The sequence below is a fragment of the Fringilla coelebs genome (genome assembly GCF_963513975.1).
Source record: "Fringilla coelebs genome assembly, chromosome: 15".
Taxonomy (NCBI): domain Eukaryota; kingdom Metazoa; phylum Chordata; class Aves; order Passeriformes; family Fringillidae; genus Fringilla; species Fringilla coelebs.
This window is the reverse complement of record NC_140041.1, coordinates 13808706-13835920: the sequence shown is the minus strand read 5'-3', so window position 1 is coordinate 13835920 and position 27215 is coordinate 13808706. Positions and strand designations below refer to the sequence as shown.

Below are 27215 nucleotides of genomic sequence, written 5' to 3'. Positions count from 1 at the left end.
CCTCTGGCTGCTCTGCAGTGCCAGCACATCACACTGAGCCTGTGACACAGCAGAGCCCTGTTAAAAGCATCCCAACCTTTTTTGGTGGTCAGGACCACTGTCAGCAGCCTTTTCTCACCACAAAGCCATCTACCTGCACTGTCACACAGACAGGGTGCAGAACAGGAGCTCACCCACCGAGCCAGGCCAGCCCATGTGCCAGGTACAGCAGCAATGGGACAGCAGGGAAGCCCCTTTTTCAAGGAATGTGGAATGGTGGTGTAACAGGGAACAGGGAAATCCCTCATGCACACGTGGTGTCCTGGTACCTGGGGCTGGAAGGTCCCTGAGCTCCTGGAGTGGGAAGGAGTGGAAAGAGAAGTCCCCACAGTGGCACCACCAGGATTAATGGAGAGCAGGGGAGAGGGAGAAGGACATGTCATGACCCACCTCCCTTTCCCCAGCAGCACAGGGGAGAAGACCCAAACCTGCACTAAGGGAAGGGTTGGAAGCAGCAAGCCCAGCTCTGCCCACCCAGACCCAGCAGTTTGTCTCCAGCTATGCCCCAAACCAGATGCTTTTGTTGAAGAGGCCAGGAGCTGCCTTAATAAGCGCTTATGCAATCCTTCTCAGCAGAGGAAATGTCTTTCCCAATCCCCAGCCATTAGCAGCTGGCTGATGCCCTGGAGCAGGACATTTTAGAGCCCTTGTAAATTTGCTTCAGGAGTGGAAAGTGGTTTGAGGAGGGAAAGGCAGTGGTTTTTGTCAGGGACCTGAATCATCCAGGAGCTCTTCTCCTCTACTCCCGAGTGGAGAGTTGTCATCACCAGCCAGCAGCCAAACCCTGCCCCGAGCCAGGTGATCGAGGATGGGACAATGACAGTGGCAGCTTGTACCCCAGGGTCAGCAGCCAGCCTCAAGGCTTTGGGGATCAGTGCTTGTCTCGGCAAGGAATCTGAGTGGGAAAGAAGAGGTTTTAGGGTAGGAGCATCACTCCTGATGCGGTGCAAAACTTCTGTCAAGAAGAGAGATCAACCAGGGAGCAACTGGACCCACTGTCCATGCAGGTGGCTCTCCTGGGCTGCCAGTCAGAGCTCATGGACTGGGTTTTTCTGTCATCTCCAATTACGTGTCTCTGACAGGTAACAATATAAATAGAAATTCCCCTTATGGCAGGTGGAGCCTCCTTCCACTGATTTCCATGGCAATCAGATGAGGGAACAGCTCTGTTTTGAGTGAGACTCAGGGCACCCATGCCAGCCTAGAGCAATGATTTTGGAGCTGGTTCCATGATTTTGGAGCAGTGAGGCTGCAGTTACCTTCCCTTTACCTGTTGCTTGCACCCAAACCTAATTGCCAGTTGACATGAGCCCTCTTTGAGGAGCTGCTGCTCCATCAGCACAATGAGCCATTGTTGAAATGGCTGCAGCAATTTTCCAGGTTAATTTATGGCCGCCACACCCCATTAGCAGCAATAAATGTGGAGCCGGGTTTTGCCGAAATTGTGAGTTACGATTTTTCAAATAAATACATTTTCCTATAAACCAGCTCTCTGTTTAGTTTGAATGTTCCTCACAGACACATCCATCTACATAAAATACACAGGAGAGGAAGCTGAGCTGTGACTTTGCTCTGATGACATAAAAACTTTTGTAAACACAATGTCACTTACAGTACTAGCAAAGAGAGAGCCCAAAAAATAAACAGCGAGTGCCTGGCCCGTCCCTTCAGGAGCACATGGAAAATTTAATACTTTTTTCCGTAAAGCTTTGTTTTCCTTTTGATTTATCCAGGCAAGACAGTGGCTGTTTGGCCATAAATAGATGGTATTTCTTGAGGGGCAATGGTTGCAGTCATCCTGTGTGTCGCCACAGGGGCGGCACAGGAGGGGTGTGGACAGAGAAGATGCTGTGGGTTGCTGCTGGGAACAGGAGCATCCAGGCACAGCCCTGTGTTCACCCCCAATTCCTCCTGTTCCATCCCTGGGGCTCTGACAGACTGTACCTCACTGGGAGTTGCTCCTGTGGGGCTGATGCAGAATTAAGCAGTCTGGGGGACTCAGGCAATGTGTGGAACAGGAGAGCACAGGCACCAGCAAGTGTGAGCTCTGCACACCCCAGCACTCCTCACCCCTATGAAACCCACCCTGGCACAGCAGGACACGTGTGGCAAACCCTGCTGGGGAGGAGAGATGCCCTGAGTGGGCTTTTGCAGCCCAGCCTTGGCTGTGACCCCAGAGCTGAGTTCATTGCTGATCAAACTGACTTGAGTCCGTTCACTGCTGCAGGTTCTCTCGCTCCTCACATTGCCAGGAGGAAAACAATCCCCCAGAGAAGCTCTCTGCTCTCCTCGAGGCAGACTCTGCTCATGCCTCAGTTTCCCAGGGGTTTTTGCCACCGTCCCCCGAGGCCTCTGAGAGCAGAACTGTTAGGAAGGTGCTGAGTGATTATTATTGCATTATTTCAGGCAAGTGCTATAAATACCCAGGGGCACCTTTAGACACAACCCAGCTGCCCAGGGGAGCTGGCTCAGCCCCGCTCTGCGCCTGCAGTGGCTGAGGAGGGGATCGAAGGCACTGGAGGAGTGAGGAGATACCCTGGGCATAACCTGATGGGGGACACGGTGTGGGGCTGGGGGGGACAGGGCTGGGACCCTCCTGGCTGCACCCTGGGCCTTCAGAGGAGCTGGGGTGGGGGGATGTGGGTGCAGCAGGGTGCCGGGATGCTGCAGGGAGACGCTAACAAGGAAGACAAGGGGAATATTTTACGGGGCTGCAATGTAAACAGAGCTGGAGCAGAGCCCCTTTTTATGGAGTCCCTGTCCTGCCAGGGCATCTGCCAAGGCCCTGATTTACGCTCCTATTTAGATAAGGGAGCCAGAGGGGGGGAGCAGAGCTGGCGTCAAAGTCACAGGACAGCGGGGCTGCCGCTGGCTGGGCGCTGATAAGGAGGTGGCTGAGGGGCCAGGGCCAAAACCTCAGCTCCTGTCCCAGAAACTGGGGTGGATGCAGGGCTTGGTGCCCCTGCTGTGTTTGGGGTGCTGGGGCTCACAGAGACCCGGGATAACCTCACTCCCAACATGCAGCATTGGCCCCCTCACCATCACCTGGCCGTGAGGGAAGGAAATATTTTGTTTGAAGGAAAACAGGTGGAGAGAAACGTGGTTCCTCCTGCCATGCCAGCCATAAATCTCCTAATCCAAACTGCTTGGTGTTTTCTCCCCCGTGTGAGTGGGGAGATGTGAAATTAAAGAAACTCACCAAAAGTTTTAGAAGTGCTAAATTTGGACGCCATGACAAAGGCAGTCTGGTTTGATTTAGAAGGTGTCAGCATGAAAAGGGCTCTGGTTTTATTATTTTATTAAAACACGAAAGATTAGAATGATTTTCCAAAGGAAAAATCAACCCTCTGGTCCCACTATTTGCTCAGCTGAGCACTTCCAAACTCTGCAGGGTCCAGGGACCTCCATCAGGGGGTGGATTAAGCAAGATAATGCCCGGGCTTGGGCTGGACTTACCTGGCTTGGCAGCTGGAGGCGACTCTGGTGCACGGCTCAAGGTGACAGCTCCCAGCTGGATGTGGCTGTAAGTGGCCTATGCAATGCAGGGCTGTAGGGATGGAAGGGGTATTTTTGGGAGGTATTTCTAGAGCTGGGGTTGGGTTCCACAGACTCTCACCTGGCAGTTTGCAGGGCGGGGGAGAAGCCCAGTGAGGAGCCCGGGTGGTTTGTAAGAGGAGCAAGAGCTCCACAGGTGATGTTCTGCCAGCATAGAGAGGTGAGGCATAAAGTGGGACCGCTGAGCTTCTCTCAGGTGGGCACTGGGCTCCCATCAGCTCTGAGCCGGGCTCGGGGATCCCACCCAACCACGGCTGCTTTGAAGGAAACCGGGGACACGGCGCCCTACCCTGCCCAAGCCTGGCTCTAACAGGAGAGTAATCACTAGCAAATGTTCTCAGGGCGCTCGCTTAAAGGGGGTGGGGGAGCGGGGTCTTTGCAGCAGCTGAGAACAAAGCAGGGGGGAACAAAGCTGGGCAGATCCGGCACGGCCGCCCCCCCCAGCCGCAGAACCCGAGACCCGCTTGCACCCTGCCCCGGCCCCCCCTCTGCAACTCGCCTTGTAACAACTAACGATGGAAAATCCGAGGCATTTAAGTGGCTCCCGAATCCGCCCGGGAACCGTGATTGAGAGAAGTCAAATAAAATTTGTCATCTTTAAAATGCAGGAGGACGTTAATGGTGTGTTAGCCCGGATGATTAATACAAGCGCCTGCAAACAACCCTCCAACGTTTCCACCCTCCGCTGCAAGATGAATCGCTGGAAAGCGCCGTTAATCGCTAACATACCTTGGGCCCGAAACCCCTTCCTGCCCCGCCGTGCTGTGATCGCCGCTGCCGTGCCCAGCCTGTCCTCTCTGGAGTCACTGCAGCCCTGCAGGGGTCAGCCCCAGTGTCGCCCAGCAGGGCTGGGGGTGAAGCCCGGGCTCTGGGAGACATCGTCCTGGGGATCTGTCACCCGTGGGTGCTAATGCGAGCAGGATGTGCTGTCCACTTCAGGGCCCCACCCTGGGCTTGGGGCTGTGGTGAAGTGCAAGATCCCAACCCCAGCGGGTCCCCCCGGCCCTTTCATGGCCAGGCTGGAACAGAAAAACGCAGGGCAGGTCCCCCTCTCCCTATTGTAAATACATTTGTGTGCTTGGACAGTATAATTTTTATATATTTATGTACCTATGCAGTGTCTGTGCACGGGTGAGCAGCACACACACGTGTGTTTATAAGCCATGTGTGTGATAAGTGTGCATGTGCCACATGTGTGTGTCATATAGTTATAGTGACACGTGGCACATCCGTGCTGCTGGTGTATGTAACGTGTGGGTGCACGAGTGTGACATGTTTGTGGAGTGTGTGCCCAGCACAGCGTTGTGTGGTGCACGCAGCATCTTTGTGGTGCATGTGGGCAACGTGTGCAGCACATAGGTGTGAGCAGCAGTGCATGGTGTAACCAGCACAAGTGCAGTGTGGATTTGTGCAGCGTGCATTGCACAGCGTGGGCGTGTGCTGTTCACGCGTGCAGGGCACATCCCTGCGCAGCTGTGCAACGCAGGCGTGGGCCAGGAGCCCCATGTGCAGGGAGGGAGCCCACACCCCATCCCTGCCGCCCCAAATGCAGGGGTGCCCAGCCCGCCTCACTCCGATGCCTTCTCCCCCTTTTTCTCCCCATCTCCCAGCTCCGAGCGCGGCCCGAGCCCCCCGCGCTGCCCTCCCGGCCCCGCCGCGCTCCGCTCGCTCGGCCCGGCCGTCGGGGGTCCGGGCAGCCGCGGCTCCCCCGCCCCGCTGCCGGCTCTCCTCCCCCGGCCGGGCGCGGCGGCTCTCGGGGGCTCGGACCCCCCCGCCCCGGCAGCGGGAATCGGAGCGCTCCGGGGCGGGGGTGGGGTGCCCCTCGGCTCTTCCTCACCCCCTTCTCCCTGGAAGCGAGGAGCGGGCGGGACCCAGGGCAAGCGGCGGAGGTGTGAGCCCAAAGCCCCGCGCCCGGAGCGCGGCGCACGCCCCCTCCGCCGCTCCGCTCCCCCCGGGGCCTCCGCGCATCCTCCCCTGCCCATTGGCTCCACGGCGGGGGGGCCGCGGTCCTATATAAAGGCAGGGTCGGGAGGCTCCAGAAGGGGTTAAAAAAACCCCAAACAACAAACCCAAAACCCCAAATCCCGACCGCCCCACCCCAAACCGCACAGCCGCCTCCGCCACGGGAGCCGCGCTCCCCGCAGCCCGCCGCGCCCGCCCGGCGGGGAGCGCCTCCCGCCCGGCCATGGAGCGCTGCTGAGCGGCCCCCGGGGCCAGCGGAGCGGATCATGAACCTGGTGGGGGGCTACCAGCATCACCACCACCACCACCATCACCACCACATGCTGCACGACCCTTTCCTCTTCGGGCCGGCGGCGCGGTGCCACCAGGAGCGCGCCTACTTCCCCGGCTGGGTACTCAACCCGGCCGAGGCGACCCCCGAGCTCGCCGGGCAGAGCCCTAACTACGGCCCCGCCGAGTACGGCCCGGCCGGCCCGGGGCGGCTGGAGGCTCTCAGCGGCCGCCTGGGTCGGCGAAAAGGTGTCGGGGGACCCAAGAAGGAGCGGCGGAGGACGGAGAGCATCAACAGCGCCTTCGCCGAGCTCCGCGAGTGCATCCCCAACGTGCCCGCCGACACCAAGCTCTCCAAGATCAAGACCCTGCGCCTGGCCACCAGCTACATCGCCTACCTGATGGAGGTGCTGGCCAAGGACAGCCAGCCCGGGGACACCGAGGGCTTCAAAGCCGAACTCAAGAAGGCGGACGGCAGGGAGAACAAGAGGAAAAGGGAGACGGTAAGAGGCGGATCGGGACCCGCGTCCCTGCTCCCCGTGGGCCAGGAACGGGCGGGAAAATCCCCGGGGCTCGGGGGAAAAATCCTCTAAACTCTCCCCGTCTGGCTGAAGCCTTTTTTCCCAGTAGTGACAACAACACCAACAATAATAAGAATAGTAATAACAAATCTGTGGAGGAAAACTCGTCGAAAAATAGCCCGACGGGCCGGGTGGGCTTCCGAGCACTCTGCGCGAGGGGTCAGCCCGCGGGTCTGGGGCTGGAGCCTCCCCCGGTCTGTCCTTCACCTCTGCCGGGAGCTCTACCAGGACGAGCGGGCTCAGGAGCGATTCGGAGCAAGGGCGGCCGCTGCTCCCCGTGCAGCAGCGGGCGGGTGGCGGGGTGGGGACCTCTAAAGCCCCTCTTTGTCCTCGGGCTGGCAAAGCCGCTCGGAGCTGCGGGGCCCGGCTGCAGCCCTGCGGCGGGGGCAAGGGGCAGGCGGGCGGCCCAGGACCCCGCTCCGTTCCTGACCGCTCCTTTCTCCCTCCTCTCCCCATCTCCTCTCCAGCAGCAGCCCGAGGTCTATTCGCAACCTCTGGGTCACGGCGAGAAGAAGCTGAAGGGCCGGACGGGTTGGCCCCAGCAGGTCTGGGCTCTGGAACTGAACCCCTGAGAGCTGCCCCGCCCGCCCCTCCATGTGCAATGTCGGAGAGAGCCCGGCCCGGCCCCGGAGCCCATCCAGGCGCAGGATACGGGGAGCCGGCCCGGCTGCCCCCCGCCCGGACGGATGCTCTGCGGGAGAGAGGCGAGAGCGCTTTGCGGGCTCGCTCCTGCCCGCCTCGTCGGCAGCGGGGACCAGCCGGGCCCTTTCCCCCCGTCCCCTTCCCGCATTTGCAGTAATCGTTGCTCCCTCCCGCTGCCAGCAGCGATCGGCGGCTCCTGCCCTGCCGGGCCGGACTGGACGGTTCGATTCGTTTGCTGTTGTAAATACGAGCCCCCGATCCCCTCTCCCCGTCCGCTGCCTGACCGACGTGTGGCTGCGGTGAAACTACCTAGAGGTGCATTTGGGAACACTCCTGTGCCGGGTTTTCTACCTCAGATCTGCATGACCACTTCCCGAGGGACCGAGCGCGCCACACCACGTATTTAAAACTGAATAGCTAAAAAAAAAATTTAATAAAATAAAATTTAAACTTTATGCAAACGGCCTCGGGTCCGAGCCCTCTGCTTTCTCCTGCTCCGGTAATCGCGCTGCTCTGGCCGCGTCCCCTGCTCTGCCCACAGGGATGCTGCGGGATTAAAGACACCCCTGAAATCAGTACCCTGCTGTGGAGCCGATCCATGTCAGGGAATTCCTCCCTGGGGAGCTCGGCATCCTTGGAGACTTGTTTGTGCCGTCCTTGCTCACCGCAGGAGCTCTGCAAACGTGTACCCGCGACCTCCTCCAGGGCACGGACGCTGCCCCTGCCCTACCACCCCTTCCCTTCCCTCCCCAGGAGCCCAGCTAGAGGGACTGGACTGGTATTTGGCTTGGGGAAGGATGGCAGGATCAGGCCTTTCCAGCGTCAGAATGGCACCACAGCGCTGTGGAGCCCCAGGTTTTGTTGCTGCCACGCAGAGAGCCAGGGCTCGGCTCCCCCGTCCTGCCGGGGCAGTGCACCCGGCTCTGGCACCGGCAGCATTTTCTCCCAGGGATCCCCTGTTAGGCGCTGCCCCGGCCACATTTCGAAGGAGCAGCGTCCCCTCCTCGCCATCCGAACACGATGGATGCCGCCAGCCTCAGACACAGCAATGCTCACGCAGCCCAAATTCTGTCACCACTCAGGCATAAATCCTTAATAATCCTTTATAATTAAAGCCAAATCCTCACCGCTGTGCGCACACGGTGCTCTTCCCAAAGAGTTCCAAGGCGTGCGTGCATGGGCTCAGAGCCTGATCCTGCCTTCCCGGGATAAACCCTGACACTCGGGAGGCTGCTTGGGGCAAAAAAGAAAAAAAAAAACAGCACGAAAAAATGTGTACATTATTCTAGGGCTAATCTGAGGGCTCACAGCAGGGACGTTTACATTTTCTGTTTGAAACCAAGCTTTTGATTGCGACTAAAGACATAGAAATAATTATGCACCTTCTGTAAAATATTGATACATCGATTAATCTGCACACACCAAGAATACCCCAGCTCACCCATCGGGAAGCAGCGTGGGTTTTATAGCCACTTTGTGCATGTGTACAAATACAGACGGAGGGACACACAAACATTGGGGGGTACAGCCAGTGTAATTAGCTCTCGATGAAGAAGAATCTGGCGGCATAAATCAGCCTTCCCTCGCTCCGGAGCCGCTGCACGGCTGCCTTTCCTGCCCCTGATCTATTTTCTGATCCCTTTGAGCGAGGCGGAGATGAAAATTGACTGCTAGAGAAGAGCAATGCCCGCCCGCAGTGGTACTTTTTTGTTTGAGCTATAAGAGGTTTAGCGTGATACCACTTCCATGAGTGAAGTAGAGTAGGGCACTCCTAAACCCGAATGTATTCAAAGGAAAAAAAAAAAAAGAAAAAAGAAAACGTACAGAAAGTCAGCCTCAGAGATCCTATTTTATGTCTAAGTTTCACAGTCTCCTAAAGGCTGGGTTCTTATGGGAAAGTTCCCAAGCTGTCACTAACGCTACAATCCAGCGCCCCATAAATGTGTCCGCAGTCCTGTTCACATGTGCCAGCCGGTATCCTTGAATCCATACAGCGCCGATCGGGGCTGCCCTTTGGCAGCGATGAGGGAAAGGGTTAAATGGGGACTCGGGACTTGCTCTGCTGTGAGGCGAAGGTGACTCTGCCCGGGAATCGCGTCCCCGGTGCCGGCACACCATGGTACATCACTCTCAGCCTGCACACCTTTCACCCCGCCAGAAACCTCCGCTGGTTTTTACCTCGTGTGTTTCCAATTTTGATTCTGGGAAGGGGCACCCTGCACGGCCAGGGCGATGTTCTGCCTGCATCCGCAGGATTTTTTCTTTTCTTACCACAGGTCTCTGGTGGCGGTACCTGCCGGCTGCGGAAGGTGTCCCCAGTGCCAGCCTTCCCTGTGCCTCGGGATTTTGCAAGTGAAAGCGCTCTCTGTTTCCACGGCTGCAGAGGATTTCCCTGCCCAGCAAAAGGGTTTTCAAAGGGTTTTCCTGTGAGGTAGTGGCTCAGCGTTTGCGGGGAAGAGAGGGGGAAAAAGCCACTAAACATTTCCTGCAGCCTCGGGCTTCCCTGCTCCCCAGAACGCTTTGGAAGGGCTGCGTTTGCCAGCGGCGAGCTCCGTCCCCAGCTCCGCACCGGAGCTCAGCCACTCCGGGGCCGGGACGGGGAATCGAGCTTCCAACTCAGCGCCTGTTCCAGCCTAGGACGGGGTCACCCCTTCATCTCCAGAGGGAGAGGAGCTGCAGGGGATGTGAGCCCCGCACAAGGACAGCCTCCCTTCCTCCGGCAGCGAGCCGCGGCTGCCAGCGGCGTCCCGGCGGCGCCCGGCAGGCAGCGGCAGAGCTCCGGTGCCGCCGGCACCAGAACTCGCTGGAAGAACGGTTTGGCCGCCAGCTCTGAGGTTTTGGCTATCGAAGTGCCTAGCTCATCGGTCAGGGGAGATGGCCCTGCGCATACCTTCGGCTCGACCCTGCCGTGAACTTGATGCCGTTGGGAAGAGGCTGGCTCGGGGCGCGCAGGCGGGGGCCCGGGCAGAGGAACACGCACGCAGGGATCGCTCGGCCCCGGGGCAGCGCCTGACGTGCCAGGTTCCTGCCGCTGGAATCCAGCCGCCAGGGACACTGCCGGGCACCCTGCTGCCAGCCCTGCTTGGCCCTTGGCTCCCTGTCTGGCCGAGGGGGCGATGCTGTGGGCAAAGAGGCTGTCGGGCGCTTCCCACCCGTCGCTCTGTACCTCTGGTTTGGCATGTAAAGGAATGGCTCCTTTTCTGACTTCATTTTTTTCCCCCCTCCTTTCCTGCCAAGCCCAGACCCTGCTTCTTGTTGTTGTAGGTATTTATGGGCCCGTTTATCTGATCTCGGGGGAGCCTATTCTTATCTCAGAAGCAGCAAGGGAAGGGTTACACTGGACAGCTCGGTAGACAGGATGGAGCCAAATAAAATACCAATCTGACAAAAAAAAAAAAGGGGGGGGGAGGGGGGGGAGGAAAGAAACACCCTGACCCAGCCACCCGATCACCCCATGAGCACTGTCCAGGCTGCAGGCTGGATTTGCCAGCTCCCAAAACAGCTGCTGGGCTCCGGCAGAGAGCACAGCCCTGGGCAAAAAAATGCCCAGGGACAGAGCAGAGGAGAGGACGGGGTAATGACACTGAAAGATGGGAAGAAAAATAACTTCTAGAGGTTTCAGGTCGTTTGGTATGGCGGTTCAGCCGTGATGCTGCTGTCCCGTGTTTCTCGGGGTGAGCACGGAAATGTCCCAGCTTGGAATGAGAGGCACAGCCGGTCCCCAGCCCTGGCAGGGACTCACTCGAGGTCGTCCCGAAGGTCACGGCCAGGGCCAGGGCTGCTGCCTCCCGTCACGGGGCCCCTCTGGGCTGGCCCAGCCGGTGACACAGGGCTGGGGGAGGCAGAGGGCAGGGCAGCCCCCACCGCGGACACCAGGGAGCCCCAGCTCTGCCCGGCCTCTGCGGAGCCCAAAGTGCGGCGGGGATAGGGCGGGATAGGATGGGATGGGGCTGGATGGGATGTCTCCTCCTGTTTGCCTTGGCAAACAGGGCAGCCTCATGCCAGGGGTACCCCAGTCCTTGCCCCCTCCCCACCCCACGCCCCCCTAATTACCGCTCTTAAGGAAGCGCCTGGGAGTTGTGGCCATTTAAGGTAGCCCAGCCCCTCTGAGTAAGCGTAATTGGGCCATAATTTGTTTTCGGTGTCAAGATGGCGTCAAAGATAAGACAAAAATCCCCAGGTTTGGGGGCTAAAGAGACAGGAGAAATCCTGACCCGGGGCCGACCTCGGAGGAATGGCCACAAGCCCCAGTGAGTCACATGGCAGGTGAAAGATTTACTGGCAGGGGAGCTTTTTGATCCTCTCCCAACACTTGGAGCCTCTCAGCCAGTTGCTGGCTCCGAAGTCAGGCTGTCTCCTGGGAGCCCTGCTCAGGTGGGAAGGTTTCCTGCCCAGCCGAGGCCCCGCCCAGCTGCAAAGTTCATGACATTCAATAGCTCTTCCTCAAATCTCCACGCTCCTGGAGTCACATGATGCCCAGATCCATCTAAAGAGATGTTGCATTTCTAATCCTTACCTGTAGGAATGATGTCCAAACACACGGGAAGACTCTGCAGCCAAAGGTAGAGGAACACTGACTTTTTTTACTTTCTTGCTTTTATTTTATTTTCCAAACCAAATCCAAACTCTCTGGGTTTTCACCCCTGTGGCAGTTCCTGCTTGGCTCTGCTTGCACTGAGCTCTGCCCACGGTAAATTATTCCATGCAGCTGCCCTTGTTGGGAAAAGACCAAGAGCCCTGCACCTTGGGCCAACCTTCCCAAGGCCATCCTTTAAACAGTGGACAAACTCACCGTCCATCCCATGCCCCTGCCTCTCCAAAGCCAGCCTGCATTGCTGCTTTACTCCAGGAAGGCTCTTTCTCCAGTGCAGAGGACTGGGAGACCTACAGCTTTCTGCAGGTCTCCCAGGTCTTTACCTGTTCTTGTCCTGCTCAGAGTGGAGCAATCCCCACAGCAAACACCTTCTCTGGCAGTGCTGACACTGCTGCAATTTCCCAGTGATGTGCCACGACATCTCAGCACAGCCTCAGGTGGGGGTGGGTGGTGTGGGGTGGCACAGCAGCCCACCTGTGTCTCATGCAGCAGCTGGATTTAAGCCCAGGGTGGAAGGAGTGGCAGAGGACCAGAGCTGTACAGCTCAGGGCAGGGGGTGGAACCATCCAGGCACTTGGCTCAGCAGCACTCAGTGCCACTGCCCTGTGATGCTGGACGGGCTCTGTCCCTCCAAAGCTGAAGTGCAATAACAAACCCGGAGGTGCTGCAGCTCCAGGAGCCCTGGAGCTGATCAGAGGGGCCAAGGAACCAGATGGAGCTGCTGGAACATGAGTGGGGAGCACAGGCTGGGAGGAGGACGTGCACTGGTGAGAGGGGAGTGGGAGGCACCCAGGGGCAGAGGGATTGCAGAGCTCTAGCACAGGCTTGGAGCCTTGCTGAGCCCTTGTGACAGATCCCCAAGGCAGGGAAGGCCCTTCCTGCTGTTTCCTTTCCCCCTGATTCTTCTTTTGTGTGAGGAATTCAGGTCCTGACCACCCTGAAAGACTTTACAGTAACCAGAGAAATAAGGGAATTTATGGCATCACTGGCAGCTGAAAGCTGAGGGATTGAGAGGAAAAGCTTTTTTTTTTTCCTCCTCAAACTGCAGCTACCTTGAGAAAATTGTCATGGCCTGTGACTGACCTGCAGGAGCAGCTGAGGGGAAAGCAGGGGCCAGAACAGGCTGGTTTACCTGCCATGGCCAGGAGCTCCTTCCCAAACTGAGATGTGGGAAGGAGTTATGGGTTTGAGTTAGGAACCCTGAAACTCCCTCCTCTGCTCACCTGGGTTCCTCCCAGGCCATGGCTGCTGGGCTGGGTGCAGGAGCTGCTGAGAACCCAGGCACCAAAGTGAGGTGCAAAGGAGCTGGATCCAACAGGCTTTGCCCACACAGGTGTCAAGGCCAGGAAGAGACACAGGGCTTGTGGGGTGCCCATCACTCTGCTCTCTGGCAGTGCTTGGAGAAGCAGCAGAGCCACCTCAGCTACCTGACAGTTCCCTCTTCCCCACAGCACCAAGGTGCTCCTGCTGAAGGTGCTGGGGCGCTTTCCAGCACCTTCTTGGAGAAAGTGCAAAAGCCAATGAAGTAAAAGAACACTGGGGGGTTTTCAGGTACTTAGGGAAGAAGCCAGCAGTGCCTGCAAGGATAAGAGATGTAAAATGGACTCCAGCTCCTGGCAAAGTGAGACTGAGTGCTGGTGGAGCTGTGTAGTTATTCCTAATTGGATAGAGGAGAATTTTTTTAAAAAAGCAGGAAAAAAAAAATAAAGCAAGCAAGCCCAGAGTCTCTTCCCCCCACACTCCTCCTGCACAGCCACATCTCTAAGACACAAAACCATTAAATCCACATTCACATTTTTCCCTGGTCCTCTGTGCTGCCCTTTCTGCCGGGGAGCAGGGAAGCAATGCCTGGTTTCCATCAAGGCTGCACGGAGGCTGCGGGACGGCTCACGCAGAGGATCGGACGTGTTCAATTTCAATGTCCAACCAGGAAAAAAACCCTCAAAACCCAAACAAACCGTTTTTATGATCTCTACGTCCCAGCACAGCATAATCCCGCTTCCGGTCTCTGACAGGCACAGCCAGCTCCTGCCAAGGAGGCGTCTTCGGGATGGGGACGCGGCCCCGGTGCCCCCGCGGCTGCCCTGGGCTCGGAGGGGCAGCGATCCCCCCTCCACCTTCCTGAGCAAACACTGCCCTCGCACGGCAGCCGGGAGTGCAGAGAGGGATGTGCAGTTCTCAGCCATCAGATCAATCTGCTGGTTCGTTTGTCTGTCAGTGTGAATATGTTAAAAAGACTAAGCAGATTCTGCCTCGGTTTTGAGGTTGAAATCTTGGGTGGGTTTCTTGGCAGGGAGCAAACATGAGATAAAGTAGCATTATTCATTGCTCTCTACAAATAACAGATTAACTGGCAGTTTATTTCTGTCACAAATTTCCCTTATACCCTCTTGTAGTAAAGTCAGCACCTGCACAACAGGTTGCTGCTTACAGCTGTCTTCCTTTAGCCCTGCTGCCTCTCCTGACTGTGCTGGCAGAAGAGCCCCCAGTCATCAATTTGGGAATGCAAATGACCAGGTTTCCCCTTCCACTGGGGTGTGCTGCCCTTATCCTCCCCTGAAGACTCTCCCCTGACAGCACACAGGCTGTGTGATGTGACCCACCCCTGCTGCCCACCTGTGTCACCTCTGGTCTTCCTCAACTGAGAGCTCCCCGAGGCAGGGACAACCTCCTGTAGCACAGCAGCATGTTCCAAAATGATCCTGGCTCATCAAGGCCTCCAGATACATCCACAAAGGCAGGCACTGGGGACACCAGGATCTGTTTTGGGTGTAAAGCTTTTGACATCTGATCATCCTCCTCTGTGAGAGCCCAAGTGTGTGAAATGCTATACTACAACCTCTTTCCTGGCTAAAAATCAAGGCTAAAAGCACGACTCAAACAGTGCCAGCAGAGCCTTTAAAAATACCATGACAGAGTTCAGACAAATACTCAAATCCCAGTTTTTTTCACTTGCTTCCTCAGTGCAGCAAAAAAGTGAGGCACCTTTGCTTGTAAGGCTGATGGTCAGGAGGAATATCAGAAAAAGAAATTAAACAAAGCATTTCATGGCAAAGGATCTTGAATGCTGGGATGGTCCATGTCATTGCTGCTCTGGAGCAGTGCCCACCTTGTCAGCTGGGCATGCAGCTTTGACTCCGGACAACAGGAGCTATAAATCATGCATGAAACGAAGCCAAGGATGTGCCTGAGAAAGGAGCAGAAGCACAGGGCTGAACTAGACATAAAGAAGATTCACTAGGAAACATGAATCAAATGAGACGCTGCACTAGACAGACTCTTCATGATACAGGAGGGGAGGAATTCCCATCACAGAAACACTCCCCAAAACACAAGGGCATGTGGCTCTTCAACAGCCTCCATCTTTTTTGCTAGTTGTATTTTTGTATTTGTATTTCTTGCAAATTGTATTTTGTTGTATTTTTGTTGCACTCAAAAAACTCCATGAATTGCACCTGTGCAACCCACCTGGGTTTGTCAGAAAATATCCCATCCCCTGAGATTTCTACTGCAGGCCTGGCATTCCCACTGAGCAGTGCCACTCTTTGCTCCATGTCTGCAGTGTTTTCAGCCCTGGGGAAAAGGCAGTGAATCTGAAAAGCCAGGCACAAAACATCCACAAAAAGCAGAACTCCCTTGGCTCTGGAACCATCAGTGCTGAGGGCAGAAAGGCAAACAAGGGAATATGGGCCTGGTTGCTAGATAGATCATTTATTAAAGTGAAATTCAGAATTTTATCTTTGTCAGACAGTACAGAGTTAAAGTCTCATACACAGTGGAAGCAGGACATTTCCTACACCTCAGAGAAATGAGTTCTACAGCTTTTGCTATAAGTTACTAAGTTGCTTTAACAATACACAGCTATATTACACAGTTAAAAATACAAGGTGTCCAAAACATTTGGCATAAGATCAGCACAACACATGGAGGCAAGAAACAAAAGAGGGAACACAGTTTTCTCTCCCAGTAAGCCTGCCAAAAGACTCCAAACCATTCTGCAAGTTACCTGCTACCCACCTCCTCTGCAGTAGCTGTGGAGCAGAGGTGTGAGTAGGACAGGAGTAAACCCAGCCCTGGTAAGGCTCAGGTGAGCCAGAGGCTCCTGGAGCCTGCTGATGCACAGGATGGCCTGCAGAGCTGCTTGCAAGGGAAGTTCAGGTTTAAAGCAGGAGCCTCCCCCTCTCTCCACACTTTGTTCAAGCATTTAGTTCATCCCAAACAGCTGTGTTCACAAGCAAGTCAAAAACAGGAGACCAGGGATAGCTGTGAAAAGTGCAAGGAGTATCTTACATCCTAACAGTTCATTTGCACTTTGAAAGTGGAGAATGACAACTCCCTAACTTGATAAGCTAGACATGGTTAAAGGGCATCAGTGACACGAGGAGCGAGGCATCGATAACATTCCTTCACCTTTGGGACTCTCCTGTCCTTACTCTGGGCAGCACAAGGACTCCTTTTGGAAGGGAGGCCACCTTGTATTACCCACATTTCTAAACTGTAGAGACAAAGTGACTCTAGTGCTCCAGGCAATCCAGGGATCTGCAAACTTAAACAGAGTCCCTCAGCAGACCCCTCCTCTCCCCTCCAACTGCAGTTCCTGCTGAAGATCTCCCATTGGTATTTACATTTGGCTCAACCAAAAGATGTAAAGTGCACAGCTCACCCTCCTCCCCCTCTCATAAAACATCCATCACAAGAGCTGACACAGAACAAATCTCCCTCCACGCTGCTGCTGCTGTGGAAGTGTGTTTTGTTCAGTCTCCCTGTGGGCCACGTCCTGCTTCATCTTCCCTGTGCCATCATGACCCACATGAAAACTCCCATTTTACTGTAGATTATTTCAGCTCTTGTGTTCAAAGCCTCTCTGAACCCACCTTGCACTTTAGACTCACTTGAAATGCTAGGCTTGACATGTTCTGGTCAATTCTTGCACCCTGGGGTATCTAGTGGTTTACAGCCACATTTCTTAGGAAAACTGGGACACCAGAATACTGGAGAGAAGTGGTACAAAGCTCTGCTTTTCTCAGGCTGAGTATCTAAAGTGCCTGGCAAAAGAAACATTACTTTTTACTGCAATTGTTTACTTCAGGTTGATATACAATAATCTTTCAGATTATGACATTTTGAAAACTGCATTCTAACAGAGCCTCCTTGGATGTGTTTGCACTTTTCAGCCATCAGGCTGCTACTGACTCGAGTCTTTGCATGCTTCCAACTCCCCTGAGTTGAGCTCAAGCCAATAACTACCAGCAATGATTTCTTCTCCTTCCCTTGAAGTGAGCAGAGGGTCAGCATACAGGATGAAATTAACCACAGAAGAGATGTTTCTGCATTATTTGGATTGCATACTAATGGCTTTGGATCTATTCAAAACTCTAATTAAGTTAATGGAACTCTGCAATGAGAATTGAGCTAGGCTATGGAATTGCATTAGGCTATATAATGGCTGGAGACCTTCAGAGACAATTCCTCTGCCCCAGGGTGAATGTCACCTATGCAGGCTTGTAAGAAATAAGCTTCCACTATTATAAATAGAAGATGACATCTGGTCATCCTCCATGCCCCCAAGGCTTGTGCTCCATGGTTCAAAGCTAGACAGAATTTAAGGCCCATCTGTGAAAAGCAAAATGCAAAAAAAATATCTTATCATACCAGCCAAAGCGATTTGGGTCTTACACCTTTCCAACAAGTCCCATCTAAAAGTGCTGAGAAAATGTCTCACCTCATGGCTTCACAAGTGTGAGGTTCAAACACATTTAATTTGACATTTAAAATAAAAAGTTGGAAAGTCTTTTTTTGTTTGTTTTTACTTGGCATGCAGCATAAGGAATCGAACACACAGCACGGTATCGTACACAGCGACAATTGCATTGTTGCGTTTTCGGGTTATTAGACACTAAATGCTTTTCAAGAATCACAGGCACCCTGAACATGGATATTGCTACTGAATTGACATGTGGTTTCAGTTCATAGCACGGGAGCCAGCAAGTGGCTGACCCTTCCAACAAGACCATCAGCTTTCTGTTGCTCAAGGTGTTTTGCTCTAGCTAAGTTGAGAACAAGATAATAAGGCATTTGCAAGGGGTTTATAAGGCCATGGGGTCTGACAGCCAAAGATTCTTCTGTTTCTTTGGTGTCTTGCCTCCAAGCTTTCCACCTTATAAACAACTGCTAATGGCTGGTAAACATCTCTTCATCATCACACTTCACTAAGAATTTTTTTTTTTTCAAAAAAGTAGAATTGCTTTAGAAGTGAAACCAACAAGGATCACGTTTAACATCAATTGACTATTTCAGGAAAAAAAGAAAAGAAAAGTTTCCTGGATACCACCTCGGCACAAAAGCATTCCAGTGAATACACCTGAACAGATGGAACCTGCCACCATATTTCCTTGAAAAGAATAATTTTGCTGCTGGCTACTAAAACACCCCAACAGATTTATTTACTTTTAAAAATAAAACAAAATAAAATACAACCACAAAAAAAAAATAGTAAATCCCAAACAAACTACATTTTTACAGTTTTGGTCTAGAATCACAGAATCACAGAATCAATAAGGTTGGAAAAGACCTCTGAGATCATCGAGTCCAACCTATGACCAAACACCACCGTGTCCATTAGACCATGGCACCAAGTGCCAGTCTTTCCTTAAACACCTCCAGGGACAGTGACTCCACCACCTCCCTGGGAAGCCCACTCCCATATTTAATCACCCTTTCTGTGAAGAAATTCCTCCAAATGTCCAACCTCAGCTTTCCTGGTGCAGCTTGAGGCAATTTCCCCTTGTCCTGTCCCTGGTTGCCTGGGAGAAGAGGCCAACCCCATCTGGCTCCACCCTCCTGTCAGGGAGTTGTAGAGAATGAGAAGGTGCTCCCCGAACCCCCTCTTCTCCAGGCTGAGCAACCCCAGCTCCCTCAGCTACTCCTCACAGGACCTGTGCTCCAGATCCTTCACCAGCTTTGCTTCCCTTCTCTGGACCTGCTCCAGCACCTCAATGTCCTTCCTGAATTGAGGGGACCAGAACTGAACACAGCACTCGAGGTGTGGCCTCACCAGAGCCCAGTGGAGGGGAAGAATCACTATGAGGCATAACCTTCTCAACTCAGAAACTCATTTTCCCTTGGTAGCATCCTCTGATTACATGAGCACTTTGAAGGCTAACATGCATTCAGAGAATGTACCCTTCTAACCATCTGTCCTGAATGAGAGAAGCCAGATCGTGTTGACTGATGTGGGAACTACTCCACCCTTTCAATAAGGAAAGGACCAGCACAAACAGGAAATTTTTAAACATTCATGAAATACTGACACAGGACATTCTCTCCTCATTCCTTGAACCTCTCTCTTGTATGATGTTCTAAAAATCCATACAGAATTGAACAAGGAAATGCTGAAATAATCACACTTCCCAGATGTCACAAATGGGACATGTACCATAACAGAGTATTTCTACCTATGACACAGGACTTAAGACATGTTGAAGTTTGTTGAACGTGTTTTTGGAGTATTAGCAAACAATTCAGAGTGATGTGAACAACTTGCTTTAAACTGTGACTTCAATTTTAAAGAGACCCTGGGAGAGCTTTAACAAGAGCTTCACTAAGTGAACCTCTCATGCCTTACGAAACACAATGCAGTACTAAGCTGGGACCATAACCAGTGTGTTCAGCTCTTAAACAAAGCTTCATCCAGTTTTGAAATAATAAAACCTGCCATTTACAAAATGCTAGCTGAAGTTTTCTACTGTTCATTTCATTGCTTAAGGCTTGTTAAGAATATCCTCTCTATGTGGAGTCTTGGCATCTTGTACCAGAATGGAGAAACTGGTCAGGACAGCAAAGAAACAGAGCAGTGCTTTAAATCATGAGATCCCCTGAAGAGAATTTGAGGTCACTGGAGAACAGTCAGTTACAACCAACACTTTTAAAAGCTCCTTTTGCCAAAATAATCATTGTATTATCTGTAAGGACACCTCGGCTTTAAATAAAATCAGGGTGATCTCCTCCTACAGTGCCCTGTCAGGGAGCACCAGTGTGCCACCCTTACTCACACAGCTCTCATGAAAGCACATGTAATGTTCATGAAAAGCAAATGCTTTGATGCTTCTTGCCCATTGCAAAGGGAAATGAAATGTATAATGAAATGCTCCAGTCAGATCACTGCCCTGGTTACGGTGCCTCACCCATAAATCTGCTTTATACTAAACAGAGCCCCTGAATGCACACAGCAGTTTTGTGACACCTGCTAAAGCTTCAGTATAAAATGCACATCACTTGTGACTGATACTGACCTGACACAGAAATGAAGAGACTGATGTCTCAAGCCATTGTTTCACCTACCATCGCTGAAATATGCATAAATCAATTAAATAAGCACTTCTACCAACATGATCAGACACAGCAAATAGGTTGTGCTTGCCTTAATACCACATTCAGAGAAATGCAGAAATTTTTAAATGCTTACAGAAAATTTAATTAGTGAGTTCTTAAAAGAAATTAGAAACGACACTGCAGAGAGTTGGTTGGCATCTGTGTCGGATGGGGTCAGAAGGAAAAAAAATGGCAAAAAAACCCCCATCAATTTCAGACCGGTCAAGTAGCATTCACTGGAGTAGATCTGGTGAGCTGGAGCATTTGTAGAAGTTTGGGACTTGAAGCACTGACTCAAGGCAAGACAGAGCATGTGTAGGGTGAGCAGCAAGCTTCAGACAAACTTCTGACCCATGCACCTTGATCATGAATTTTATCTCTGCTGCTCTTCCAGTCCTGTACCAAGACAAACTGCATGGTGGTTTGTGATGCAGCCTGAATTCAGTGAAAAAAATTCCATCTGGCATTTGAATTGCACTGAGATGTAGATTTCCAGAAATGGTTTAAAACACCAAGTTGACAAACTCCACAGTTCTACAGATTTATTTGGTTTCCCCATTATCCTCATTTCTTTATTCCAATATGATTTTGAAATGAGGGGAAGAAGTCTTCGGAAACATGCTGGGCACATGTTTTCAAATACTCCTCATAAGAATGTCTATATTTTTTTCTGTCATCCAGACACTGCATTTAAAAAAAATTTACAATATACTTTAACAGTTTTTATAAACCTAAAATGCACAATACCACACGTTCCTTCAAGGTCTTTCTTATTCCAAGCCTTGTTAATCTTCAATCAAGTTGTTTGCTGCCTTCTGATTTCTGGTCCAGCCTGCTCTTGTTGTTCTTCACCATGTAGATGAAATATGCAAGTGTCTCCTTCTCATTCACTGGAATATTCCTGAAATGACGACTGACAGTCTAGAAGAACAACAGGTAAAGAGACAGAAATGCTGGAATTAAAAACTAGAAATAATCAGAACAGGGTTTCTCTTCACTTTCCAAAAACGATTTTATGGCCACTGAGCACATTATCCTTTGAGTGAAACATGCACCAATTCCAACTGTCAGTCCTCATTTACCTCCCTCTCTCTTTACAGCTGGAATGTGTGTATGAACACAGCATAGCCTTGCTATGTCAGCAGGATTTGCAGCCAACCTACAAGAGGAATTTGGAAGCCAGAATGTTCTCCTGCCAAAGCAGCACAGCTTCTCCTCAGCAGCATTTTGTGCTGAGATTACATGGCGAGTGAGTTTTCCCTGCTCCTCCATGCTTTGAAGGAGAGTGTCAGAAACACTGCAGCACCTTGCTGTGTAAACCAGGTGTAGCAAAGTTTTATCAAAAAAAATTTCCTCTGCACTCTTAAGTTTTCACTGAAAGGAACATCAGGGAATTTGCAATGGGAGGGTAAGGGTTTGGATAGGGCTGCCCATCTCAGTAGCAGTAAGTCCTGAAACGGTAGCTGCTTTTTCCTCAGAAAGTGAATGTAGAAAACATGCTGGAGCTGGAAAAGATCTGCTCCTCACATAGAAGAAACTCTTTTTTTGGTACCCAACACAGCTCTAGAACAGGATTCTGAAGCAGGCTGAGCAATAAGTCACTCCAAGGAGATTTATGGAAGCTTGAGTTTCCCTTACAGTGGGATAGCATGAGGAATGAAAGAGCCTCAGGCAGCAGTGATTCAAGCATGGGAGCTGGATGAGGATCCCGCACAGAGTCAAAGCTGCTCAGGCTTCACAGGAAATCTGGGAACTGTGTGACAGCTTTAAGTCAGGCTCCCTTTATTTTCTGCCTGCACAGTAATTGATCTTTTCTTTCCTCTTGGGTACATTCATGGTAAATTCCTTAAGCAAGCAGTCCTTCATGGCAGGAGGCAGCTGACAGACATGAATTGGTTAGTTAAAATATGACAAATCAGGACTACTAATGAGGAACAACCCCACCCTACTTTGTTCAACTTACTCCTACATGCCCTATACTGCACATTCTCTATATTCTATATATTCACTCCCTGGATGACTTTGAAAGAGAGGAAGACAGTGTCTTGCTGACTTTTTTGGTCTGTCAGGTTTTTGTTCTTTAAATCAAAAGTAAAAGCAAACCAGACAATTTTAGGCAGACAGTTGTGAAAGCCACAACTTAAAAAATCGACCTCAGTACTAATCAGTAACTACTGCAGTTTTTCCAAGTTTAGAGAAGATTTTTTTCCACAGCACGGCTTCAGATCAAGTCAGGAAAGAGAGCAGAGCAGAAGCACAGCGAGCACAACTTGCCCAAATACCACAGAGATACAGAGAGTTCTTTCTGAACAAATAGCCCATATGGTGAGAAAGCAGCAGAGGCCCTTAAGAAAAAAGCCTTTTATAACACAGAATTGTCAGGACAAGGGAGGGAAATGAAGAATCTGAATCCATGGACAGTGATGCTACCTTTAATTCTTTGAAATAAGCAATTCCAACAAGTTCAAGTGCCTGTGAGGAAAGAAAAACTAACAGGAGCACCCAGGGAGACGATGAGTGGGTTAAGTCTGAGTTTCAGCTGAGCAGCCATCCCCAGATAACACCCAAAAACTGGATCCTGTTTCTGTTCCCTAAAGGGCACCAACTGGGACTATGAAAAAGGTGGGAAAGGAAACAGAGACAGAGACTGTTCAAACAGGCTTTGAACAGTCACTGTGTGCATTCCAAGCCTGTCCCAGGTGAAAGCAAGCAGGCAGCTTTCTGCTGGCATCATTCCCTGAAACTTTCCAGTGGGCACTTGGTCCGTACCAGTGAGTCCCACAGGTGTTAATGCCCACAAAACCTGCCCTTGAACAGAGGAGATAAAAAGTTTTCTTTCAACAGAGATAACACCACTGCTGTCCTCACTTACTTCTGCAAGCTGAGCCTTGTTGAGTCCAGGCCTAGTCTGCAGTTTATAATGTCTCTTGTAACGTCGCAGGGTGTTCACTTGGAGCTGGAACAAGTCAACCTGGAAGTGATAAAGAGAAGAGGGCATGAGCACTACCTTTAGCTTCTATGAGTAGTTATTTTATCTAAAAATATCTAAAAATAACTACTTCTTCCTCAACAGGGCTTCTCCTTGCCTGCATTCAGAACCACACTGGCTTGTCTTACTGACAAACCTAAGTATATTTTGTATTTGTTAATGCTAAAGGACCAAAATAGCCTCAGGGAAATAGAAATTTTTGTTCTGGTTCACATGCTGTCAACAGAATTGCTGGCCAATTTCTGCTCTCAATTACACCTCTGCAACCTCCAAGCAAAGGGGAACCTTTTGTTCCCACAAGGTTTAAAAAGCTCACACATGAAATAACAATTTAGCAGGCACTGAACAAACGGCTTGTGACATAAAACAGAGTACAGAGATGAAATGAAATTCAAATACTTAAATAGGAAGTGCAGAGTTTAGAAGCAAAGGGGGTGGTGGCAAGGTTACAGCAGGGAAGATGAAGATCATGTGGGAAATGCCAAGTTTCAAAGACAAAAGGAATTTCTGCTGAAAACTGAGAGGGAAATGACATTAAAACTGACACGGTGCAGAGTTCCCTGTTCAGCTGGGTGACGTGCATCCATCAGGTTTCAGTCACCAAATACTCTGTGTGCTCTACAGCACCAACATTTTTAGATGCCAACTGGGTCTTCAGCAATCACCCTGGCAACTACTGCAAAGCTTGAACAGGAAAGTTTTGATGGAGAAGCTTGTAGAATGGAAACATGAACAGTGATAAAAAAAGGTCAGGTTATCTTAAAAAAAAAACCATACCAAAAACTTGCTACTCTTTCAACACCTCCACACAAGAGGTGTGTGCACCAGCTTTACACCAAGACACAGCTTTGCTGGCAAAATGATTCTTGGTAGCTTTTTTTTTTCCTTCAGAAATAAACAGATTTTTGCCAATAGGGTTGGCATTTCCAGCAGAGGGCTCTGCTGACTGTGGCCACGCTCTGCTTCTCTGAACATCACCTCTGCACCACTTTTGCCATGTCAACGGTACCAGAAACATCACTGAAGCAAGTGCAGTACGCAGTGGCACAGAGAAAGGATTATTCTAGAGTTCTCTCTCACAGAAAACTTCCCCCAGGCCTATCTCCTGAAAATAAAAATGTGTCACAAACTATTTAAAGGTAGATTTAAATAGTGCTAAAAAAGCCCATACATGCAAATATCTGGAGCAGCTCAATATCTCTGGGTATCAAATACCCAATCAAAGAGAGTGACCTATTGAATACTGTAGTGTATTTTCAAAATTATGCATACTAAGTAACAAGGAATTATGTTGGGGCATCAGACCCAGATCACCAAAAATAACTTATTTTTAGCCTTAAAAAATAGTAAAAAATACAATTTTAACTGTATGTACATGAAGTTACTTTATCATGCCTCTTTTTATAGAAAACTTTACATGGGCAAAGAACTCATAGGGGAATGAAGAAAATTAGGACACCACACGTTAGGAAAAACCTCTTCCTGGAAAGTGAAAGTAACTCGACGGCAGCTTCAATGGCCTTGCAATTTAAAATATAAATATTTTCTGAAATATGAGAACATCCAAGTGAAACTTCAAGATGCTAAGAAGGGGTAAAGCAGCCCACGAACCTCCGGAACATCCGTGTCGTGCTCAGGAGAGTCACCTCCATCATCGCTCGTCTTCCTCTTCCTTTTGTTCCGAACACTTTGAATGAAGTTCTTGTGAAAATCACAAATATACAGATGTCTCACCTGAGAACCAGAAGTGGTGAAAAAGCAATCAAAAAAGATACTGTGAAACAGCATCCAACAGCAGTCACTTCAACACCAGCGTCAGGTGCATCCCTCAAGACTGGCGTGACTGACTGACATCAAGGAATTTTTAATCTTAAATCCCAGCCCTGATATCACACTCTTTATTCAGAGATAACTCACCTTACAAAGACTAAAGGCAAAGAAAACAAAGAACTCAAGCTCCAGATGAATTGAACCTCTGGAGATAATAAATTTCTTTTTTATGGCTGCAATCATATGTCAGGAAAAAAATGGGTGCTTGTCTGGAGGAAGTGCATTTATTTCAGGACTTACTAGCAGGCAGCTACCAAAAAATGTATTATTCTATTCCATTCTTGTGAACTTTCTGGCTTGAATAGTACAGAAGATTATTAATGCAAGTGTTTCCAAACCTTGACAAATAAAACTTGGGCTGATCACCCCAATTAAAACAAACAGATCAAATGCAGAATAGCCTCCTTCCTATTGCTTGTTCAGCAATGGAATCTCCCTTTTAACAAATATAATCTCACTAGAGTTAGCAAAACAAAGGACTTCAAATGATCAAAATTGTTTGGTACCTATAATATAGGCAAAATATCTTCAGATAACACAGGCACCCTACATCCAAGATCATTCCATGCAGCCTGCTTTACACTTTCCCTTTGTTCTGACTGCATTAGTCTCATTTCCCCTTTTTGTTTCTAAAGCCTGGCATCTGTCAACAAAGACTCATTTCTAAAATGCAAGAAATTACTACGCCACTAGACAAATCTGCTGAGAACTACAACTGGGAGAAATGTTCTATTTTTTAAGAATATGTTTCAAACTGAGTCACTTTTCCCGTGACACGATGCATTTTGGCTGTGCAGAAGGGACCCAACCAACTGGGGGAGCTGCCAAACAGACTGACTCAAAACTTCACCTTTTTTATTTTTTTTTTGCTTTTGCTTTGTTTTCAGCGGTTTTGATCTTTACAGATCAGGCGAAAAAAAGCGTGCAGAGCTGAATTCCGTTAACGAAGTCACTTCTGAGAAATTCCTTCTGTGATCTGCTCTGCTCTGCCTATTTCTCTGCTGGGCAAATAACCCGTTTGTATCTCGAGCTGACAGCTGTCAATGTCATTAGGCAGCAAACCGGGCCGTTCTGTGTGCAAATAAGCCCTGCTGAAGAGGCAGCACATCTCGCTGCCAGCCCGGTCTTTAACCTGCTTCACCACAACACCAATTCTTACCAATTAAAGAAGTAACGTCAGTGCCGCCTGACTGAAGCAGCAACCACAGCGCTGTTTTCACCTGACAGCACCAGCCTCTCCAAGCCGAGACCGCAATGGGAACAGCACTCCTGCCTCCGAAGCACTGACAGCTCGCTGCTTTACTTCCCCGCACACCACCCGCCTCCCGAACACGGTGTTTATCGCTTTGGCTACATTATGCTTCAGCAGGCGGGCAGAGCCACAGGGAAAAGCCGGTTCTGCACCCGGGGAACAGCCGGGTCCACCCAGGCACGTCCTTCCCTTTGCCGAGCGCTGTAAGGCTGAGGACGGGCGGACGCGGTCCGGAGGCACCGTGTGTGCCGCACGCAGCCCCGCAGCCCCAGCCCGCAGCGCCAGCGCCAACCCCCCCGGCCGCCCGGCAGCTCAACTCGCCGGGCGGATCCGCATCTCCCCGGAGGCACCGCAGTGCGGTGGCGGCTGGGGCCGGCCCGGCCGCCCCTCCGGGGGGCTCGGCAGCGCCCGTCAGCCCCGGCCGAGGCCGCACTCACACTTTTGTCGATGTCCAGCTTCAGCTTCTTCTGCGAGATGCTCTTCTGGATCCTCTTGCTGAAGGACGCGTTGCCGGCGGGGCGCACGCAGCGGTCCCCGTCGTCGATGAGGCAGCAGCTCTGGCCGTAAAAGGGGGCGGCGGGCGGCCCATCCCGGCTGTCCTCCTCGGTGCTGAACCCATTCATCGCCCACCTGCCCGCCCCTCACCCCGCGCGGGGAGCCGACAACCGGGGGACCAACCGGGGGACGAGCCGCCGTCACTACAGCGCCCTCGGGGGGACCCCGCCGCCTCCGCGGGGGCCCCCCACTACGGCAGGGGAGGGGAGCCCCCCTCCGCCGCCGCCGCTCAGCGCTGCCCGCGGGGTCGGGCCGGGCCGGGCCCCCCAAGCGCCGCCGCCCGCGGGGAGCCGGGACCGCGCAGCGCTCGCACACACAAAACCGCCTCCCCGGCCGCGGAAGTCCCGCCCCCGGCCCGTAGGCGCGGCTCTGATTGGCTTGCGCTGTTAGGGGGGCGGGGCGCCCCGCGCCGCTCAGAGCGCCGATTGGTCGCAAGAGCTGTCCGTCCGCCGCCGCCGCCCGGCCCCCGCAGCCGGAAGGTCGCCGTGAGGGGCGCGCGGAGGGAGCGGCGGCTCGGCCCCCCCGGCCGGCCGGGGCTGAGGGGACCCGGCCGCTCCCCGCGCTGCTCCGCAGGTG

At 51.8% G+C, this 27215-nt stretch overlaps 2 protein-coding genes and 1 long non-coding RNA gene across 4 annotated transcripts; 2 read left to right on the top strand and 1 right to left on the bottom strand.

The window, feature by feature from the left end:
- The first annotated feature begins 3434 nt into the window (after positions 1-3434).
- On the top strand, positions 3435-4872 carry LOC311159666. Its single transcript, XR_014616524.1, has 3 exons — positions 3435-3562; positions 3663-3754; positions 4203-4872. It is a non-coding gene; the product is annotated as an uncharacterized lncRNA (long non-coding RNA).
- Positions 4873-5610: 738 nt separating this feature from the next.
- On the top strand, positions 5611-7462 carry HAND1 (heart and neural crest derivatives expressed 1). Of its 2 annotated transcripts, none has more exons than XM_084216020.1 (2): positions 5611-6329; positions 6878-7462. In XM_084216020.1, exons 1-2 carry the CDS (start codon positions 5823-5825, stop codon positions 6977-6979), a joined length of 609 nt encoding a protein of 202 aa, XP_084072146.1. In that variant the 5' UTR covers positions 5611-5822; the 3' UTR covers positions 6980-7462. The 2 variants fall into 2 exon arrangements, with proteins under 2 accessions (XP_084072146.1, XP_084072145.1); XM_084216019.1 differs by having other exon boundaries at positions 6875-7462.
- Positions 7463-15342: 7880 nt separating this feature from the next.
- Positions 15343-26959, bottom strand: SAP30L (SAP30 like). Its single transcript, XM_084216079.1, has 4 exons — positions 26522-26959; positions 24614-24736; positions 22886-22984; positions 15343-20934 (listed from the first exon to the last, which is right to left on the bottom strand). Exons 1-4 carry the CDS (start codon positions 26705-26707, stop codon positions 20806-20808), a joined length of 537 nt encoding a protein of 178 aa, XP_084072205.1. The 5' UTR covers positions 26708-26959; the 3' UTR covers positions 15343-20805.
- Positions 26960-27215: the final 256 nt, after the last annotated feature.